This window comes from Poecilia formosa, unplaced genomic scaffold, assembly GCF_000485575.1.
Source record: "Poecilia formosa unplaced genomic scaffold, Poecilia_formosa-5.1.2 Scaffold95, whole genome shotgun sequence".
NCBI lineage: Eukaryota > Metazoa > Chordata > Actinopteri > Cyprinodontiformes > Poeciliidae > Poecilia > Poecilia formosa.
In genome coordinates, this window is record NW_006800034.1 from 748,002 (window position 1) to 770,020 (window position 22,019).

The following is a 22,019-nucleotide window of genomic DNA, read 5'->3' on the forward strand; positions in this document are numbered from 1 at the left end:
TATTATTATTATTATTATTATTAAGCAAAACAACAATAATAAAGCAGTTAACCATTATTAACTACAGACGATAAAATGTATCAATTACTCAATAATCAATCAATAAAATCTGTGTTATTTGGGTAGTTAGTAAGCTTTATTTATGAGAAGCTAGATTGGTAATTTGAGTGGTGACACATGAATTGTTTGTTAACAAGAGCAATCAGTAGTAGTAATCTTAAACAAACATCAGCATTGATTGAAACTGTTCCACTTCAAAAGCAAATAATCACTTACTGGCTTACTACTGGATAAAATAAGTTTTAGCTATAAATAGTCACCATGTCTGTACTATTCCTGTGTATTAAGAGAGTTCACAGAATGCAGTGAAAATCTTCAGTAACACGACATAAACAGATTATGCAGTAAAGAACTGCTGAGAATACAAATGTTTTACAGAAAAAAAAACTCTTTGAAATGTAGTTCAGAATGTAAAACTCATACATTTGTTCAGTTCCACCAAACTTTCAGAAATGTACTTGCTCAACTAAATTAGCCACACTCTCCAACATTATTTACCACACCCCAGGCCCCCAATCTCGGAAAGAAACCAAAAATAAGAATTGGTTTGTGATTAAGACATAAGTCTTTATTGTAATTCATATTTAAAATTTTATTCCAACATGACGCTTTTCAACCATTTCCTTGTAAATCACTAAGATGTGACCTTCATTGGCTAAAACTGCCTCCAGCTTCAGCAGCTGAACTTGCTAGCACGCTTGACTTTAGCATAAGGACTGACACTAAACAATAGTCAAAAATGCTATAATAATAATAATAATAATAATAAATATTACAAATCTTCAAATATATATTCTCCTGTGGATACTGTTGCTAAGAGCAGTATCTGACTGACACATATTCAGGTTCATTCTAACATTTATCTTCAGTGTAATTTTTACTAAAATATTTAAAAATTTGAGGCATCAATGAACATTACATTCATACATTCATCTGCTTGAATAAGTTACTTGATAATTTTGATTTATATGTACAATTTAAAAAAAATCACTTTAATTACTGATTATTACACTCTCCAAAAACATTTTTGAATAATTTGTTATATATATAGGACCGTCTTTGGATTTTATCTAGATCACATTGAAATAACGATAATATAATCTAGATTTTTTTTTTATTTTAATAATCAATTCTGCCTTTTATCGTAATTTCATATTAAAAATATGACTGAAAGTTATCAGTTATGTCAAAAATCATCATGTATCTAAACATAAGTACAATCCTATACCTTTTTATCTATTTATCTAGCTTATTTTATTCTGGAAAATCTTTCCCAGAAGATTTTTTTTTAACTTTCTGCTTTGCATGACACTTAAGTGCTCCCTAAATTTTTTTACTTGTTTTAGAACCCTTAGTTCAGCTGTGTTTAGGTTTGAGAAACTATACAGCGCCATCTACAGAAGGAGAGATGTTATTGGTGCAGAGGAACCTTCACCTCCGACCATGCTCTGTAACTCCCACTGTGGAGCAGCACAATCATCACACCATCAGCTGCGTGCAATAAAGGTCAACACATCTATTTTTAACCGTAATATATATTTAATATCCAATTAAATCAAGAAAAAAGATCAGGGGCTAATCTATGGGGCCTGCTCGGGTTGAAATCCAAAGAAAAATTATAAAAAATGAAAAAAAAAAATCTATATATAGCTATATATATGATGGGGTTTTAAAATAGTAAAGTGATATTTTATCTGAATTGCTTTTATTACAGTTATTATTAATGCAATGTGCTCTTTGTCGGACAAAGGCACAAAAATGAGTTCTCATTATTATTTTTGATAATATTTTTTTTCGAAATTTTACTGTAAGCAAGAACGTAACTTTCCAATGTCTAATAAACACATGTTTGCAAGTCGGACCCTGTCTCTTATTTATTACCCCTCCCCTTTCTGTTGGTGTGTCAGAGAACTAGAGACCTCCTCATTTGGACCCCCATTTTTTTTTTTTTTTTTTTTGCGCTGGCGAATCACAAAGTGTTGGCATCTATTGCCTTTGTCTGACAAGTCATCCATATAAGCAAAAAGGGGGGTCTGCAGAGGGGAGGAGGGGGACGGAGAGGAGGAGAGGGAGAAGGAGGAGGAGGAGGAGGAGGGTTGCAGCTTTTAGAACCACAGACACAGAGAAGAGGCTTCATTCCCAGCTCCAAAAATCCAGCCTCACGCACCCTATTGCGCCAAGAAAGCCTGAATCCGGCGTGTAAGCCTTTCTTCACCCGTGAATCGAGCCCACCAGGACTGAGGACATATCGGGGGGCCCTGTACGGAGAGATTCCTGCGAGACAACAAAAAAAGAAAGAAAAGAAAGAAAGAAAAAGAAAAAGGAACCCGGTTCGGTCGCTGGCATGCTGTGAGAATTACCTCCAGCTTTGAGAAGCGCTCCTTCGGTCATGCAGTGCACCTGCAAGAAGACATCCAGTTGACGGACCGGACTGCTGAAGAAAAAAAAGAAAAAAAGCGAGAGAGAGAGAAAGAGAGAGAGAAGAGAGGGAACTTTAAGGGGAAGAAGTTGCCATCGGATCGGGGCTGGAGGGGGGGTCCAAATTATAAGTCCCTCCATCGATTAGAATCACATTTTTTTTCTCCACAATTCCCCCCCTCGATAGGAAGGCGAAACGGCGACTTCAGTTGATTATCTGTCTTTCCTTTGCTATCCAATGGATATTCACTGCAAAGCAGACCCCTTCACGGCAATGCACCGTAAGTAGCACAACCCGAGTTTGCCTTCCGCTGCAGCTTTTGCATGCATGCATACGGATGAAAATATATTTATATATGTACACGAAGAGGAAGACGTTTAATTCCTGCACACTGTAGCACAGCGCAGCAGTTGTTAAAGTGCAACCAGCATCTTAGCGCATAAAAATACGCAGAACAAAGGCCAAACTGAGATATTTCGGACTAATTGTGACTTATTAAATATCAGTTCCGAAACTAATTAGAATTTTCCACTTTATCATTATTTTATTTTTTTGTTTGTTTTATTTATATTTTTTTTTACAATTATCAGTGAAAATGGCTCCAAAAATATTACATAGAAAAATGAAATGTGTCAGTAAACAAAGAACACGCTTTTCAGCAGGTGCTTTCTTTATTTTACACGTGCACCAGCCTGAATCTTTCCGCGCGCCCATATGCGCGTGCAAGGCCTAATAAGTCAGGACATATTAGTTACACATCTATTATTCAAATCATCCGTGCAACTACATCCAACTTAAATGCGCATAAAGAATGCTTTAATCCTAATATGAGGAGAAGCTTTTCATAATTGATGACCTCTTTGTTTACAAGATGATGTGCAATATGAGTAATCAGAGTTAAATTGTAGGGGAACATAATCGACATGCATGCGTGAATGATGAGCCCCGAAAGTGATACGCAGAAATATCACAGTGGGTGCAGACGGAAGTAAAGAACAGATATAAAGTATTTTGTTTCAAGAAATTGATCTGTATTTTTTATTACTTTTATGGTAAATAACCAGCGTAAGCATACGCGGAAGTGTAGAAATGGTCAGTATCTAACATAAAATAAATATTTCTGAACTTGGCAAGTAATTATTACATTTTGTGTTTATTTTTTAATCTTATTATAAACACATTATCTAATCGTATTTATTTATTTATTTATTTTGCAATATAATTAATCTGGCTATTTTCAATGCTGGAACGTTAAGGAAAAAAAATATATAAAATATCTTCTAAAATATCTATACATTTTCCTTTCAAAAAAGTTCCCTGTTGTAAATATGTTTTGTATTTTCCATTTTTCAAAAGAAAAAAATTATATGTAAGTGCATAATTATTGGGAATAAACAATTGATTTTTATGAATTACATAAAGCAAGATAATGTGAGCACCCTTTCTGGCATTAAAGTTAAGAAAAATAAGTTTTTAAACGAAACAATTTAAAATCACAATTTGAATCACAATTTTCGACCCTCACTCCATGTTTTATTCATACAAACGTAGCAAGTTATTTTCTGATTCCTTTTTTTTTGTTGTTTCATTTGCCTGCACATTCTTTCATTCTTTTATTTCATTTTACTTTTTTTTCATAACGACCTTATGTAATGTTACGTCTGTGTGTTTTTGCTGCTGTTGTATCCCACGTAGGGCACGGAGGTGTGAACCAGCTCGGCGGGGTGTTCGTGAACGGCAGACCCCTCCCGGACGTGGTGAGGCAGCGGATAGTGGAGCTGGCCCACCAGGGCGTCCGGCCCTGCGACATCTCCAGGCAGCTGCGGGTGAGCCACGGCTGCGTCAGCAAGATCCTCGGCAGGTGAGAGGAGAGGGGGGTTGGTGGTGGGGGGGTGGGGTTCTCGGGGAAAGGCAAACTTGAATCTATATTAATAAGCGTGCTTTTTTTTTAAGAAAAAAAAAATATTATTTTATTATTCGGTGGGAACTTTTGGTAAATTAGAGGCGCAAAACTTCCCAAGTCACGTCATATTTTGACACCACACCTGTTTCCTTTCATGTTGGCACGTTTCGTGCAATGCTTCGTTTGTTTCACTCTTACTTAAACTCCAAAAAGTCACTTTTCAATGAAATAATTACTTTTTTTTATTACACTTTTGTGTGTTTAAAGATGCAACGAAGGTTTTATTTAAAATAAAGATTCCTTTTTTTTTTTTCTTCTTTTTTTTCATTCCGCTCGTGCAGATACTACGAGACTGGCAGCATCAAGCCTGGAGTCATTGGTGGGTCCAAACCCAAAGTGGCCACTCCGAAAGTAGTGGAAAAAATAGCAGACTACAAGAGACAAAACCCCACCATGTTTGCCTGGGAGATCAGAGACAGACTGCTGGCAGAGGGCATCTGCGACAACGACACTGTTCCCAGCGTCTCATCCATTAATAGGTAGGAGAAATGTTATGCAGCTTCAAAGAGTTACCTTATTATAACCATGTATTGCTCTGTGGTGCTTCATTTTACGCTTGATAATAACAATAATCTTTTTTTGTTTTATTTACTAGACATTTTAGTAAACAAAAATATTAGTAGCAAAAATAATTTATGTTGACTTATTTTATTATTATTATTATTATTATTTTTAGAAAATAATAAAATTCTAAAAATCACATAAATAATTTTTATTAGATTGATAATCAAAAAATGAGGCTGTGTTGGGATTTTAATTTGTAAATGAACATAATGATGATTATATATTAAAGAAAAAAAGCTTAGCTGAATCTAACTGATGTTGGATGGATAATGAAGGGAGCTGACAAAAAGTAATAATAATTAAAACAATAATTTATCACATCAGCCTATCTCTGCGGCCAACTGCGGGAGCAGCACATAGCTTCTCAGAGGTGCAATTCAATCTTTGAGTTCAACCTCCGCCCCCCCTTCCTGCAGCCTCCCTCCCTCTGACAATCAGCAGTTGTACATCCAGGACTGAGTGAATCTGTCGAGATGAAAACCGATCAATATGCGGTGACCAGAATCCCGTGGCGCTATAAAGCAGGCCAATTTTCTTTAGCGCATCTAAAGTGCAGGAGGGCTGCACAGAAAGAGAGAGGGAGAGAAAAAGAGGGCACTTCTGGTGATTTTTTTTATTATTGTTTTTTAATTTTTTTTTGGTAAAATGTTGCTTGACTCAAAATGTAAAACAAATGCTCAAAATGTCATGATAATATATCGTTGTATTTGATGATGATGATGATGATGATGATGATGCGTAAAAAAATTAATAGAAGAGGAATACTTGTACTACATCAGGTCAAAATACAGAGCAAATTTTGCTTTTAAAATTTGTGAAGTTTTTTTTTTATTATTATTATTGTGGCTGCACCCAAAACTAGGGACCCCTTCCCCTCACACCACCTCTCTTCACCCCACCGCCACCACCAGAGATCCCTGGTGATGAACTTTGGTTAAGAGGCACTCTTCCATATAGAGGCAGCATCAGCATTACATTTTAATGAGCTGATGGGAGAGCCTGGACAGCTCCACACAAGATATCTTTTAAATAGAGAGAAAGAGAGAGAGAGAAAGCAAAAAAAAAAGAGGGGAGGGGGTTCTGAAGAAAATTCATTTCATGCTTCGTGGCTGCTTAAAAAGCCCCATTTAAGGAGGCTCAGACACATGTATGTGATAAATTCAAAATGTACGTTAATATAATCAAAAGAGCTATAACTTATTTTTTTTCCCAGTTCCAATTAAAGGTAGGTTTATTTTGGAAAGGAAGATGGAATTGGGGGAGGCTTTGTGTGTCTTTGTTTATATGGGGAAATTAAATTCTGAACACAAAGAGCTGTAATTCTATCAACCAAATGTGAGAGCTGGTGTGAATTCGCATCATGGGCGGTTCTTTCATGAAAACCGCCCCAGGCAAGCAACAGGAGGAAATTTTATCTTCTTCTTTTTTTTTTTTCCCAAGGAAAATTATTTTTTCATAAATAGGTTTCATAAATTCAAAGTGTGTTTAAAGAGTCTAGTACTAGTGATGATTTACTCCTGGTTTAATCGGTCTATTTATTGCAATTTGTCCCAATTTAAAGTAGTCTTAATGCCAAAAAAAGAAAATAATAAAAAGTCTTTTTCTGTATCACAAAATAAAGATTTCATAACTCTCAGACTGTGTTTAAAATAATATCTGTTCAGAACCGGTTGAAGTCATGTTATTTTAGATTTAGAACAGCTATTTAAATGTAATCCAGAGTCGCTAAAAGTTTAGGAAAAGCCCTTTAATTTTATGCTTTCAGGAGCCTGCAACCAACTGCCAACTTTTGTCTTGTTTTAAACAGACAGCCATGTTTTTGTTACGGTGCTTACATCATGCACAAATACAGGTTGTACTCACTTTTCCACTGCCTGAACGTGACAATAAGCAAGAGAAAACCTACTAGTTGGGAAAATTACAGGAAACTTTTGCAGGGACTCTGGCGACCCCTGACACGCTGGCTCCCTGGGCGAAGGCCGTATCGTCCACAGCATGTATCATACCTTATTCCCTTCATTTTCTTGCTCTGTAATCCAGTGCCACCCACAGTGAACATGAAAAAAAAAAATCCTTTGTAGAAGAAGAAAGAAGAATTTGTTTTGATGTAGCAAATGAACACATCTTTAACGGTTCAATTTGAGATAGATTGTCACTGGAGATTTCCAAAAGAAAATGACTAGAAACATTCAAATGACAGGAGACTTTTTTAAATTTTTCTTCAGGTGCTTAAAAAACAAACAAACACTGGAGCCAAAGTCTTTTCCAGTTGGGTGCTTCAGTGGATTCCAGTGGCAGACAGTCTGACCTCAGAACCGTTAACAAAAGAGGATGCTAGATTTAAACACCTTTCTCCTGCATGCATTATTAAATACAACAGAGTTAGTGTTGTAGCTATAAAGAGCCACCAAAACCAACACCAACTGCTTGACATAAAGCGAGAAAGAAAAAAAAATAAAATCAAACAAAAAAAAGAAAAAAGTCTTCAATGGTGCTCGATATTATTGATTCAGAAGTAAAGCAATTTTAATATCTCTTCAGGGGATTTTCAGCAACAAGCAGGTCATTAATTCATTCTGCTAAATTGCTTATTCAATATGAAGAACATGGATACCGAATAAAATCTTTTTAATTTATGTCGCGCAGACAAGTCAAGGGGTCGAATAACTGTTGTGGGGAAAAAAAAAATTAAAATATCAATACATGCTTTCTGGGAAGGTGTGTTTTAGGCGTATTTGCCTCCAGGGGAGAGTTTTTTTTTTTTTTTTTTCCATTTGTGACACCGTCGAATTTATTTCTCGAAAACCTCCAGGCTCCTGCAATAATACCACTATCCAAAATAACTCAGATTTTACTCTTAATCTTTTACGAATACAGAGGACAAAAAGCGTAAAATCACAGAAATCTCTCAGCAGACCTCTGGTGAGGGGCTCCCACGGCATCCGTGATGAATAGTTTTAAAGTTTACAAATTATTGTGACAGCTCCCTTTCTCCCCGAGTGCCATTCAGATTAAAGGAATCTAATGCTGGCGTAAGCTTGTGCAAGGCAATAAGGAACTATTGCTTTCCTGTCACATATAATTTATAGCTTTCTATTTGCATCTGTTTGCCCGTGTGACTAATCCCCAACTTTTTCCTCACACTGGCCTCAATCAATACAACCTCATCCGCATTGGCACACGGGGGGCCATGGGTTGAGTTTGATCGGTAACTGTGAAACCCCTTCCAACCTGGGTGGGTCAGGGTGGCGGGGGGCCTTAGAGGGGGGGGGGGGTAGGGGGATTGGAGGTGGCGGCTGCTGATTAGTGTGGGCCAGGTAGAGCCAGTGAAGCTGATCATTGAGGTGAATTGATGTGATTTCATGCTTTGTTTGCAAGATCACCCAGACCAAAAAGTACAATAGAGAGTTTTTTTTTTTTTCTTTTCAGCTTTTATGACGAAACCACTGACCACATCCATGTTTGTGAATGAGTTTGATTTGATATTTTAGTCAGAAAATATATTTGTGGTGGCTGTCATGATGCTCAAATTAGAGGAGGAAAAACTCAGGAAGTTGTCTTAATGTTGGTGACCTGCTTCATGTCCTGCGGGTCTGGTTCTGGAGGGCTTAGGGCTCCTGTTGATCCTTAGAGCAACAAAACTGCTTGAGGTGAATTTTCCCCCGGCCTGTAGGAAAACGAAGACAGAAGACAGATCTGTTCAGCTACGTTTGCAGTTTCAGATATTTCTGCATAAACTTGATGCTTTATTAAAGATTTTAACAATCACCGGGAGCTGATCTGCCACCATCAGTTAATGGAACAAATATCACCTTAAGGTGCCCTCCAAAATAAATAGATACATTTTACATACAGTGACATACAGCTATTTGCATCTAAGAAAGAGTCGATTACATTGTCATTTGATCCCGGTTGTAAAACACTGCAGCCAAGTTATTTTGCCCGTTGGTAAAAACATTTTCGAACCAAGCAAACGCAGTCAATTGAGGCGCTGACTTTGCAGTAATACCTCCTCCTGAGCAAGTGTGTAGTGACAGTGGACAGTTGACTGCATCAGCTTTTCAGCAATCCTGCATAATGAGCATGCATGTGGTGATGGTTGAAAGGAAAACTCCTTTTGCTAACGGCGTCAGTGTAAAGGTGAATTACTGAAGAAAAATTAGAGCATAAAGATTTGTATGCATACGCGTCCTTGCAAAAGTAGACAGTGGGATCGGCAACTGTCCTTACCATCGTGATGTGACCCCAACAAGCAAAGGAATGTCTGCCTTAGCTTTGAAATTTTTACGTTTCTTTACTTAATGACTTGACTGCATTTCCTCACTTCCTTATCCTCGAAAATTATATATCACTTTTTAATTGTTTGTCTCCTTAGTTTGATTGTTTCTAGGATGTTTTTATGTCTGGTTGTCTGTGTTTAGCTTTGGTAAAGCACTTTTATACTTGTCTGCATAAAAAGTTTTTTGTAAAAAAGAAATAAAAGTTTCACTGGATACAGGTTGACTGAGAGCCACTGGTTACATCTCCTCCTCTTTTCTTTTTTTCTCCAGGATCATCAGAACAAAGGTTCAGCAGCCTTTCCATCCATCTCCTGATGGATCATCGCTTTCAACGCCCGGTCATACAATAGGTAAAGAAATGCCATCTTAGAACCTGCACATTCATTTTCATCCATTTTTTTTGGTGAAAATTGTAAAATGAGTGATGGAGATCATTTTTAAAACATTAACTTACATCTTCAACTTCACATTTGAAATCGGTACATTCCACGATTAACTGAAAGATGGAAAACAATTTCCGTTTTCAAACCCGGGAACATTTCTAAAACTAAAGGCCCATTTGCCTGCTTCAGTTCTGAAAAAGCTACTCTTTTACCGTCAGTGTAAATTTGGAAAATGTAAAAACTCCAGGAAAAAACTACATTTACAGTCAGAATAATTTTTAATATATAAAAAAAAAACGAAACTTAGTATTTCTAAACGCTCTACCTCTTTAACTAGGAGATTAAAGAGGTACTTTTAATCTTACTTTTCAGAAAAGTAAGATTGTACTTTTCTAAAAACCTGCTCTATCAAACCAGATACTTGTCTTCTATCCTCTGGAGGAAGTTTAAGGTGACACCTTAAATGTAATAAAATATTTTAAAGAAAAGTTGTTATTAAGAACAAGTTCAAGCAGCCATACAACAACAAAACAATCTATACATCTTCATATTTGATAGAAAAGTCATAGTAAACGGTATGTTCTTTTCATGTAAACTTTTCTGACTTTTATTTCTTGTATCGGTTTTGAAAGTGGTTTATAAATTGAAAAGTTACAGGACAACAGGGTTAGCTTTGAGCTGAACACAAAACTACTTCAGTAACTGGAAACAATTTGAAGATCAGTGTGTTTAATTCTGAGTGTGCGGTGTACCGCAGGGGTCTGTGTAGGGATGGAAATTATGTGTATGTATGAATCAGAAAAGTATTTCAAATGTCAAAATGTAATTTGTCATATTCGCTGATGGGTGGGTGAAAATGTACAGCAACTTCAAATTCATAAGAATAAAACAGATGGTTTAACCGACGTATTTAGTCACCGAAGCTTAAATCAAAGCAAAATTCACTGCACTGTGAAATTTGCAGTGAATTTCACAAATTCACTGCAAATTTCACAAATTTGCAGTACATTTTCACTGCAAATTACATGAGATCAAATTCCCGGGAGCTTTGACAAATAAAGGTTGTAAAATGTGCTGGAAATCTCATATTAACCACCTGTCTGAAAAAGCTAAGCACACTATAAACCAGAAATCTGTTCTTTTGGTGTAACAGTCACTTAGTGGAGCTGTGGGAAAAAGACTTATAAAAGTTCATTACTTTATTAATAGTAACAAAAGAACCAAATTAGAGCACCAAGGTTATGTTTACTGTGAGGATTAAAACGTTCTCTTACAGAGAAAGAGTTATAATTTAAGAAACACTTTCAATTTAAACACATAGCTCAATGCAATTAGTGTCTTAGTTTGTTATGCTGCCTAATGAGTGCGTTTGTGGACCTGCATTAAGCTATGCATATTGGTCGATATTGACAGAAATTGATTGGTAAACTCGGTAACCTGCGCTAAAGAGGAGCAGGTTCACACTCCTTTTTCAGTCGTGTAAATTGAGTGAATAAATGTGACGGCTTCATCTCGGTTGTTGCATTTGTTTACATTTAAACGTTCAAAAGTCAGTCAGTGAATTTTCTTTCTTTCCTTTCCCACAGTACCAAACACAGCTTCCCCACCTGTAACCAGCGCCTCCAACGACCCTGCGGGATCCTACTCCATTAACGGGATTTTGGGTATTCCTCGATCCAACGGAGAGAAGAGAAAAAGAGACGACGGTAAGAGGGCCACGTTTAAGACTCGGTAAATAAATAATGCCTACTAAAAAGTGGCTGACAGAACGTTTTGCATTTCGAATCGCTTTACCCTACAAACTCCTCTTTGCTGAGCTTGCATTAAAAGCCTGCCTCAGTTTCCAGTGTGACCCCTATAAAACACCTGAGTCTGGACTCCGTTACAACGCTGTGTCAACCTGCCAACGAGTCTTTTGATTTGAAGACACGACCTCCGCTGTTGTCTCCTGCAATTAATCTTTATGGAAGTGATTAAAGGGCTTTAGATAATTACATGTCAAGATGATGTAGCCAACCACCCAGGTCAGTCAAGAAAGCTGCTGTAGCTCTGAGAAGAGCTTTTCAACCTCCCCCATCCCCTCACCTCCCAACAACCAAAAGTAGCTTCATTTCTTCTGCTGGGTTGGTGGGTATAAGGAGGGCTGAGGCGATATAGATTATTGGTTCTGTAAGCAATAGGCCTCCCTAATGTCACTACATAAGAAGCTGATGAGAATGGCTAAACAGATGCAGCCGAGTTAGAAGGCATGCATGGGTACGGAGCAGTTATCTCAAACAGGGTGGGGAATGAGTGCCTTATTTCTGCAGTTCTCCTGAATGAGAGCTAATCAGAGCTCGGCGGCAGTTTACATAGCGTCTTTCTTTGTTCTGGCGTTTGTCGGAGTGTGTGTGTGTGGGGGGAGCGGGGGGGTGGAAGAAGAGGTTTGTGGGATATTGAGTGGAATTGATGTTTTATGTGCGTGTGGGGAGGGTAGGGATGACTAATGACCTGTCAGAGGTAGATTTCCTGGCAAAGATATAAAAACCAGCATGACGTGGACATGGCAAATGACATAATCAAGTATTTTCCCTGTAAGAGATGCAATCGCGGGGGCATAATGCAAACGTCTGGTGTTTTCTGGAGGTTCATTTTCAGTCGTTCGAGGACCCTCTCGTATTAGCCGGGGTGTAATGTCTAGTCACCGAATGATAAAATGCGGGCATTTCTATGCAGATTGCTACTGAAGGGCATAGAGGTATTAAAGGGCATGCAGGGGAATAAGCAGCGTGTTTGAGGGGAGAAAGGCAGGGCTCTTTTTTTTTTTTTTAACGGAGGTCTTCCAGCTGACAGCGCCATGTTTCTGCAGCTATTCAGCCTCAAATGATTCCCCTGATGTGTTGCCATCTCCATGATTTAGGTGCTCGGCCAGCGTTACGATGAAAGAGAAGAGAGCTGTGCGGTGGGTGTGTGGAAGGGTCTGTGTCCCTCACCACTCGCTCTGAGAGTGGTGAGGGAGTTTTGGGTTTTTATATATATATGTACTCCCTCAGTGCCTGGCCTGGTGTCTACCTGAAACCACAGGGTTCACAGATACTTTATCTCTCCCCAGCATAAACTTCAGATCTTGGCCAAACACACAAACGTACACACACGCATACACACGCGTTTGCAAAAGGAATGTCTTGCCTTGGGCCACAGTTTGTAGGAATAGTATATTACACAAGGTGCTACCCTGTAGACACAATCGTCCTGTTGCTCTTTTCTCTTAAAGAGCACCTCACCAAAAAGAAATAATAATAAATAATAATAATAATAATGCAAAATTGAAATATTTCTTTTAGGGAGGTGACAGCATGTTTAGGATTTTTGCTGTGATAAACAGTCATTTCTTGAGTGATTTCTCTTGTAAATGTTGTTTAATATTTTTTATTGTTTGCGTTCATGTACCGGTGGGAATCAACAGTAGCATACATTCGCTCTTCAAAATGCAGCAACTCAGCTTAAACAATGAATGTAATTATTTGCAGGAGCTATTTTAGGCAATTTCCAACTATCAAGTTCCTAAATTCATTTATCTGGCAGGATAATTATGTTTCTATATAACTTCAAGCTTAATCATGTTGAGCCAATGTCATTTTAAGTTTCTTTTAAACATTACCAACTTACTAATTGAAATGAGAGTAAATATGAAGTCTGATTAAAGTTGTCCTCTTACACTGTTTATTACAATCTGGCAGTAATATTACTGATACAATGCATTCTGCACAAATTTCCATCCTTATTTTCAGTATTATGATTTACATTTATTTATTTATTTTACAGTTTTTACAGTCTTTTAGGATTTATATTTCTTTAATCAAGATGGTTGATCTGGCTGGTTCATTTTTTTAGTCTCTGTAGGTCACAATCTACAAAGTTTCTATGTTTTAAGTCAAATATTTTCCATGTTATTTAAGAAGCACAGCATCCCAAAAGGCAGCTGTTAAACTTAAAGTATCATCTACCTGTTTATGGTGCCCCGATTCTTCTACGATGAAAATAGTTACATTCAATAAATTAGAATGCCAGAAATGTTCATGTATTTTTAGAACTCAATTCACTAAGTAAAATGCATTATATATCGCACATAGACTAATGTTTTCAAGCTTTTATTTCTGATGATTTTCTGCCTGCAGCTAATGAAAACATGACATTTATGATCAGCATATTACCAGATATTAATAGAAATCCTGCCTGCTGACAGGTTGTTTTCAAAACAAGCCTAATCCGAACGGATTTTGTAATTTATTGCATGTGACTACGTCCCGCAAAAAAAAAAAAAAAAGCAGCTGCATTTGGGAATTCCCAAAACTCACTGTTATGAGAAAAAAAAAAAAAATGCCTTTAGTTTTATTGCTGTGCTTGCTTGTTGATTTTATCGTGTTTTCGCGATGGCTTGTTTGCTATTTAGACATATTTTTTGCCTCGCTCAGTAGGCTGTAGTCTATACTGAGTTAATGCTTGGATTAAATTTCCTCACAGTGCAGTAGCTTCCCTGAGCCCTATTTAAGTTGGTAAGCCTCATGATTATTATGGCACAAGCAGTCATTATCAAAGGATGGAAACACGAACAAAAAAAAAAAAAACAAACGGAGGGAAAGAGAGAGGGGACAGGGATGGGGAGAGCAACACAAGCTCCAGTGAAATGGATTGACTGTGGAGCTCCCAGTATTTGTTTTAGGCCGTGACTGTGGCTCTCTGCCAAGCAGGCAGACAGCTCCTAAGTTTCCAAGTCAGCAGTGCCCTTAAAAAAGGCTCCCCCACCCCACCCCATTACAGGAAGGATGTAGAGATAATGTAGTGTGACACACGTTATGTACACTGGGTCTTTGCTAGAAGAGCTTCAGGGACACAGGTGTCATAAGAGCCATTAATCTACCATTGTCACGTGTTATTGCAAATTAAAAGCACCGTGTTACAGTTGGCAGCTATTGTTGCGAGCGGACACGGAGCGGCAACGCGAGCGAGACCCCTGGAGACGGTGGCCAGCCTTTGGTGAACACGGCTGTCCGAACCTTTTACAAATTGACACGTATTAGGATTCACAATTCTGCAGAGAAAAGCTATTACCTCTCAGATTAACATCCAAGTAGCTTTCCACCACCCCCATTGATTCTGACTTGGTTTGGTTTTGGGGGGGGGAAAAAAAAAAAAAAAGAAGAAGAGGAGCTCAAGCTGTGTTTTACTGAGGAACGCAAAGACACTTTGTCAGTATTTAGAAACAAATTTAATTCATGACTTTTTCATTCACAGTATGAAACCACCTGAGCACACAGCAAATATGAAGTCAGAGGTGGGTTTTGCATAAATGGCATCCAGATAGACTGATTAGAATATTATAAATTGATCTGAGTCTGTGACCCAGCAAGGATAAATGGGCCGATGGTCGGTTGGACGGATGGATATAAATTTGAGATATGTATTGTGAGGAAAACTGCTTTATTTATTTATTGCTTTCATAAATAAAGATTCTACAAACGTAATCAGCGTAGAATCTGACGCAGGTTCGACTGAACCAACCCGATCTAAGAATTTTCAAATTTGAATTAGATTTTCCAGACATTATTAAATACAATCCAGTTTCACACCAAAAGAGAAAAATGGCTCTTTACTTTAGCAAAGACTCAGAAGGAATCAAAAGCAGCAAACCAAAGACCAGCAGCGCAGTCAGGCAGGTTTTGACAACAGGAACTGATTCTGTCTCCATTGTCTAACCTAAGCAGGGTTTCCAAGTCCAGTCCTCGAGACGTGCCATCCTGTTACTTTTGAATGCTTTCCTTCTCCAACACCGCTGAACTAAATGGAACGAATTCCCTCATCACCTGCCATTCAGCTTTATAGGTAACAAGCCATGGAGACGAATGCATCTTGAAGCTGGAAGACAATAGCTCTCAGGGACTGGACTTTGATCTCACAAGTATTCAAAATGGTCAGTTTTTTTTTTTTTTTCAGATAATCATAACTTTTAAAGTGATACATAATCTGGAATTAGATATGTTTCATAAAAATCCCACGACATGGTGACACCAACAGGAAGAGGAATCTCTTTTTCTCTTCTTGTCATTTGGTCACAAACCTTTTATTTATTTATTTTTTAACAAATGTGGAATATGTCATTCAGAAAATGTTGTCTGCAATCTGAAAATAAAACAACTTGGAACAATTTGCAATGGGAAGAACTTGATAGGTCACGTTTTTGCGAAGGATTGGGTAGTTTCTGTGACGCGGGACAAATGTTATTAGCTAGAGCCGAGGAGAAAAGTGATTGTTTGTGTCGCAAAGGTCGCTGGACCCTGTTCTTGAACAACGGGTTTGAAAAATGATGGGAGCTTTACATTCCTTTCGAATAGAGTGTGCATTTCCCTAATGTAGAAATGCATGCTAGAAAAACAGGAACGAATTCCAGGAAAATAAGTTCCAAGAGAAATATGTTTAGGGCCGAATAATCAAAGTTAGATTTTTTTTCTCTCTGCCTATGCTGTCTGCTATACGGTTGAGTCAAAACAGACACGTATTTTTTATTCTAAAGCTCTTTTACCGTCAATGGTGGTCAGCCAGATCTGCTGTATTAAGAACTGCCAGTGAATTAAGTGACCAGAAACAAAAGTCTGACATGAGCCTGTCAAACGTGATTCTTTATTTCAGCCTTCTTGCTGCAGGTTGAGTTTCTTTTTATTTTATGTTTTTGATTTATGATCAAAACCCAGGCTGAAAAACGTCCTGATAAAGATCGTAAGCGTGCGATTCCAGCCACTGGCAGTCTGAATGTACATGACAGTGTGCTACGGTAACTGTTGAATTCATTATTTCTCATCTCGGAGCATCACGTGGGCAAAAACGATGGATCTGAGATGAGTGATGGAGCGGGTCTCCGTCACACCCTGTTCTGTTTACCAGCATCTGTTTTGGGGGGAAAGGAATAATGCAGAAAGTCAGAGATCAACAGGATGTCTGGACCCAAACACAACAATCCAAATTAGATTAATAAGCTGTTTGACTCCATTTTTTTTGCAGTTATTCCATTAGGCTCACTCCATAAAATGCACAAATCTACACCTTTTATTTTTTAGCTCATAGTAAGAGAAAAGCTGCAAATATTTGGGTTTTTGTTCATTAATTGAATTTCCATCAATCCACTGAGCAATTTGGTGCCCAGTCCTTAAAAACTAATTACAGATCTTTAGTGATGCAGAACAAACATTTTACATTCCACAGACAGTATTTCATTTGTGTTTACATAATCAGAACATTCAATTAGAAAAGCAAAATGCAGCTGAGTTCATCCAAATGGATGCAAATGAGTTTTAATTTGATTCCATTTAGCCCAGAATTGAATTGGGCAGGGAAATTATAGAGGTGTGTTATTGCAAAAAAATATGTATGTTGGTTTGTTAAAGTTATGAGAGCGAATTTGAAGAAACTATAGTGTTGGTCGGAGGGAAAGGGAGACGGGAATTTGGAGAAAGTTTTCAAGATGTCAGCTCGACCTTCCAACACTTTGAATGAAATCTGTAAGGCCTCCATTTTCGTTTAATCCTCTGCTCAACTCAGGCTTCTGAGAGAAAAGCGAGTTTTGTTTGGGGAGTCGCACAGACTCACACGAGTCCTCAGAGATGTGTTGGCTGAAGCTGCTCGCTGGGGGTCATGACCTTTGGGTGCCAAACCCGCAGAGAGGAGTCTGTCTTACGGAGCTGGCTATCTGATCCGTTGGCGGTTGCTTCCTCGTTACCAGGGTGTTAATGCAGACTGATGTCAGGTTGAATATTATCACTCCGAGGGATAATCAATAAACGAGCAGAGAGAATGAACAGGCATGCAGCTCACACACACAGAGCCTCTGTGGTCAACGGTTGTTATCACTGCTGTGTAATGGGCTCATTTTGGGGGTATGTCCAAACATTTGGTTTGACTTCCTGTTGTGAAAATCTGCACTGATGGACACTTTGTGGGGCTTTTCTTCTTTATATTTATCTTTTAAGGTTAATATCCAAAATCTTCTATCTCAGTTTAATTCAGAATAAAGGCAAAACTAATAAAGCAGTATTCATAGTTTGATGGGGGAAAAACGGCATCAAAAACTCCATCACTTTTTTGTTCAGGGCATCAAGACAGAATAGTTGTCACCACTGTTGCTGACTTGCAACAAGACGGTCCGGGGATTGAATCCAGGTCTTTCTGTCAGGAGTCTGCACGTCCTCCACATGCATGTGTAGGTTAACTAGGGCTACATCGGTTTCCTCCCACAGCCAAATGCACATTAAACAAACTCTCCTCATCAATAAACACGAGCTTCTTGGACCTTGCGGACAAGCAGGCTCCCCTAGTCGTTCTATTTTTAGCAGAGCCGAACCACACTGTTCCACTCGGAGATATACAGCTTTGTATTAAAGGAGCAATAACGTGCTGGCTTATTCACTTGACCAATCAGAGAAGGAGGAGAAGAAGAAAGGAAACGAAAACGGGAGAAACAGGCAACCTGTCCTCGCTCAGTTTCTGTAAAAGAGTTGTTGTTTTTCTCCGTCTTCTCATTAATCTGATTGTTTTTGTTTATCTGCCGTGTGTTTGATTGGAGTTATTATTCGACCGATGACTTATTCAGGATGTAAATACCAAGAAACTACCAGTTGGTTATGCCAAGATAATGTCAAAAATATCACAGAAGTATTGTAATGCTGCTACACAAACTGGGAGGGGAGTCTTATATCTACTCAGTGTCATTAACAGAGTTGTCTCAGAACGCTGCAGGTTTGTCAGAATTGATGAGGGCAGATTGGACTGTCCTCAGTTTGAATGGGTGGAAGAGTGTGCAGCTTGACCCAGGATGGCTCGTCTTGTGCGTGGGAAGTGGTGAATGACAAATATGGTTGTTGGTGGCGTGAGGGGCGGTATTGATCAGGTGCTGCGGCTCAGGCGAGCTGATGGAGAGTAATTAATGACTCTATTTGCTTTGGTGGAAAAGAGAACAACTGAACTTGATAAAGTGATCAACAGCAGCAGCAGCAGTAGTAACAGGTGAGTGGGATTCATGTGGCTGTGTAGATTTTTTTCTTTGTGCCAAATTGTCACAGGAAGAGTCAGAGTTGTTGTTTGCTTTTTATGTATGTTTGTAAAGACGTTATTAGGATTTGGTGCAAATGTGGCCCTTTATTGCTGCTATGGACTCATCTTGCAGTTTTTGGGCGGTTTGGACCAGAGCGTCTTTTTTATTTTTATTTTTTATGATTTCAAATTACAACAGAGTCAGAATCCCTTTATTGTCCCTTCATTTTGTTTAAGTTAACTGTTTAATAACTGTTAGTCATTTATTTTTTTGATTTTTGTTTTATTTTCAAATGTGGAGGAATGGCAGAGTTGTGAATCTTCTGCCTAAATGTACACCAGTCTTCTGTTGTTGATTGAATCCAATCATCACAATAAATACCTGACATTTTTTTATGCCAGGCAGTGAAAAAAGTGATTTAAAGACTCTATAGCAATACATTTTCATAGTAAATACATACTCCTGTTTTTTTTGTTTTTTTTTATAAAGATGAATGTCACCCTCTGGCATATTAAAAAAGTTTTATGCTCTCTGGAAACAAGGAAACTGTTGTTTGGTTTTAAAGTCATATCCAACATTATAGTCTGGCGAAAGGTTTGCTGTGCTGTTACGCCGTCTTGCATCATCCTGCCTTCTTGTCCTCAAAAATGTAGTATACTTAAAAAAAAGCCAATGTGTTACTTAAAGACAAAAAATAACAATGCAGTCAAAGTGTAATGTATTCATTGCCAGGTATCACAGTCTGGTGCATATAATCAAAAACGAAATCCTACCACAGTCGCAGTATAACAGTACTCTAAGCATAAGAGAATGTGAACATATTTTATTGCTTTGTGTTAAGTGATACTGCAGCACCATATAAAATACTCCACACCAAAGCAATGTCAGGCTTTGAGTTCTTATATATTTATTGTATAACATACCTTTAAAGTCACGTGCTTAACGAAAGCTACCATTATGTTACACGTCAAACTGAGTGAGAACCGGTGGCTGCATTTAGACAGCTTATTTGCGGATACTAACTGTGTACAAGTCAGGTTTTCGTGCCTTTCTAATTCTGAACTTGGAAACAAATTTACCCATAAGGCAGTTCGACCGAGCAGATAGCGCTTCTCTGCTGTGCTGATGCAGTTTGATTAGCCTGTACGAAGTGTTAAGTTTGCATTTAGGGAATGACCTAACCATATTTATGGATGTTTCTAAAAATCCCATGACAATAAGTAGCATTGTTTATGTCACACTTATTGCAAAATTCAAATGCAGTCTGCTGAAAGCCAGAAGTAATTTTGAAGTAAAAGAAGAGAACTGCTTACACTACAAAAGAACTGCAGAGTTTAGAATTAATAGTTGACCATTAAGTAATAATCTATTTGACCTTTCTCATAAAAACTATTATCTATTTTTACACTTTTCTCATGATGTTAAACTGTTTTCATAAAAAGAGATAACTTTCTGTGGTGAACTTAATCAAACATTTATTGTACTGTAGCCAGTAGGGGATTCTATTTTTTTTAAATTAAGTTACTAGTAGACAAATTACTATGCCTCTAATAACCTATCAAAAAGCCAACTCACTCACAAGCATGATGTATTATGCCTTCTGTGTCAGTGTTGTGAGTTTGTTCCTGTTGTGTACTATCACAGTCGTGCAGGAAACAGAAAATGAACTGTTCTCAACAGTTACAGGAACGTCAACTACAGTGGAGCCTCACGTATTTACAGTTCAGTATTCGGGAACGTAACTCCAAATTATTCATTGGTTTTATTTTATTTTATCATACAGCATATTGAAAATATAATGCAGTTTGAGAAGCTAACATTTCTTGTTCCAAGAAATTTGTTCCAAATTGCTGGTATTTGTAAAGCAGCCAATTCAGGAGCTGTTTTTTCTTCTTGCCACTGATTAGCTGTACCCCAAGAGTGGAGATAAGGAAAACTATAGATGTTAACTTGCGTTATTTTCACATGTTTTTTCATATGCAAACTGACTAAAGAAGAACAGAAAATTGACACCGTTAAAGAAGAAAAGCTTCAAAGCAAGCATAAATCAATGATTCTGTGTAACTTTAGATAATCCAATAGGAAAATGTTACTTTTTGCAACCAAACTGTTGCTAGAAAAACGATAGCTTCCGTATTTTGGCACTGTCAGCACAAATTTGTGTTTACACATTTGCAGATGCACTGACACACACTCCTTCTTCCGCTCCATTTTGCAGCTCATCCATGTCGTTATTTTGGAGAGGTTTTTGAGGTTCATCTTTTGACCCTGGCAAAAGGTCACAGAGCCGGCTGGAAAGGCACTAACCCTCCTAAATTGGCGCTTTTGCACAGACAAGATTGATCAATTGAATTGTATGGCAGGGGGGAAAGCGTGGGATTAAGTAGAGTATTATACGCACAACGAGTTGAGGCATGATGTTCATTTCGAGTTCATTTCTGCTCCCTCTTGCCACCAGATCAGGCAATCAATAGCTGGGCCTTGCATATCATATATCACCGCTCTCCCACTGAGGGAAGAACATAATCTGCAGCAAATTTAGAATGACAGATTTGTAAGGGAGCTGAAGCTTTCCTGGGATTCTGGGAGGAGACCTGCGCTGCAGCCACTGATGGGGGTGGTAGGGTCTGTGAAAGGACTGTCTGTAAAAACGTTTTAAAGATTTGCACACAGCGATAAAAGCCAAGGCATCCTCCTCCGAACAGCCAGGTAATCAGGTCAGCAGTGGAGGGAAAATTCGCGTGTTTGGAGAGCAGGGATGATTGAACTAGACTGTGCCGTTTTATTCAGCCTCTTGTCCTCTGCCTCTGCTTCCAAATGGAAGTGCATTCGCAAAGAGAATAAAAGCGTTATTGAATTGTAAAAGGGTGATTGTACTTTAAAAAGCCACCTGATTTTAACATACATTGGGCTTTTTCCAGGTGGGAGAAGGAAGAATGAGATTCTCTGGCGGGAAGGAAAGTGAAAAAAAAAAAAAAAATCACTGTAATGGGCTTACAGCCGCTTTAATCATTTCACACGCTTGCTTCAACGAGTGTATCTGTGCAAGTGACTGTAATCCATCAATTACCAGAGGGATCTCAGATTATGATGCTGTTAATTTTGAGGGAAAAAAAAAAAAAAAAAAACTCGTGTGATGTAGGAACTGGCTCACAGCAGCCATTTAGGTGAAAAAAATTTTTTTCTTCTCTCTCTTGAGACACTTTTACAGTGGTACAAAATACATGAGGAGAATATAAAGTGCATATAGCTTGAGTGAAGGCCAGCTTCCCGGGGTCAGTGTCTCGAA

At 38.1% G+C, this 22,019-nt stretch overlaps 1 protein-coding gene across 6 annotated transcripts in view; it reads left to right on the top strand.

The window, feature by feature from the left end:
• The first annotated feature begins 1,931 nt into the window (after nt 1-1,931).
• pax2b (paired box 2b) overlaps nt 1,932-22,019 on the top strand; it is a 39,114-nt gene continuing 19,026 nt past the window's right edge. Inside the window, exons 1-5 of one of the 6 annotated variants that reach the window (XM_016674450.1) lie at nt 1,932-2,759; nt 4,160-4,340; nt 4,724-4,921; nt 9,557-9,636; nt 11,256-11,375. In XM_016674450.1, the coding sequence (XP_016529936.1) occupies nt 2,717-2,759; nt 4,160-4,340; nt 4,724-4,921; nt 9,557-9,636; nt 11,256-11,375 (622 nt within the window). In that variant the 5' untranslated portion in view covers nt 1,932-2,716. The remainder of the gene's footprint in view (nt 2,760-4,159; nt 4,341-4,723; nt 4,922-9,556; nt 9,637-11,255; nt 11,376-22,019) is intronic. The other 5 variants (XM_016674452.1, XM_016674451.1, XM_016674453.1 and 2 more) reach the window with 5 other exon arrangements.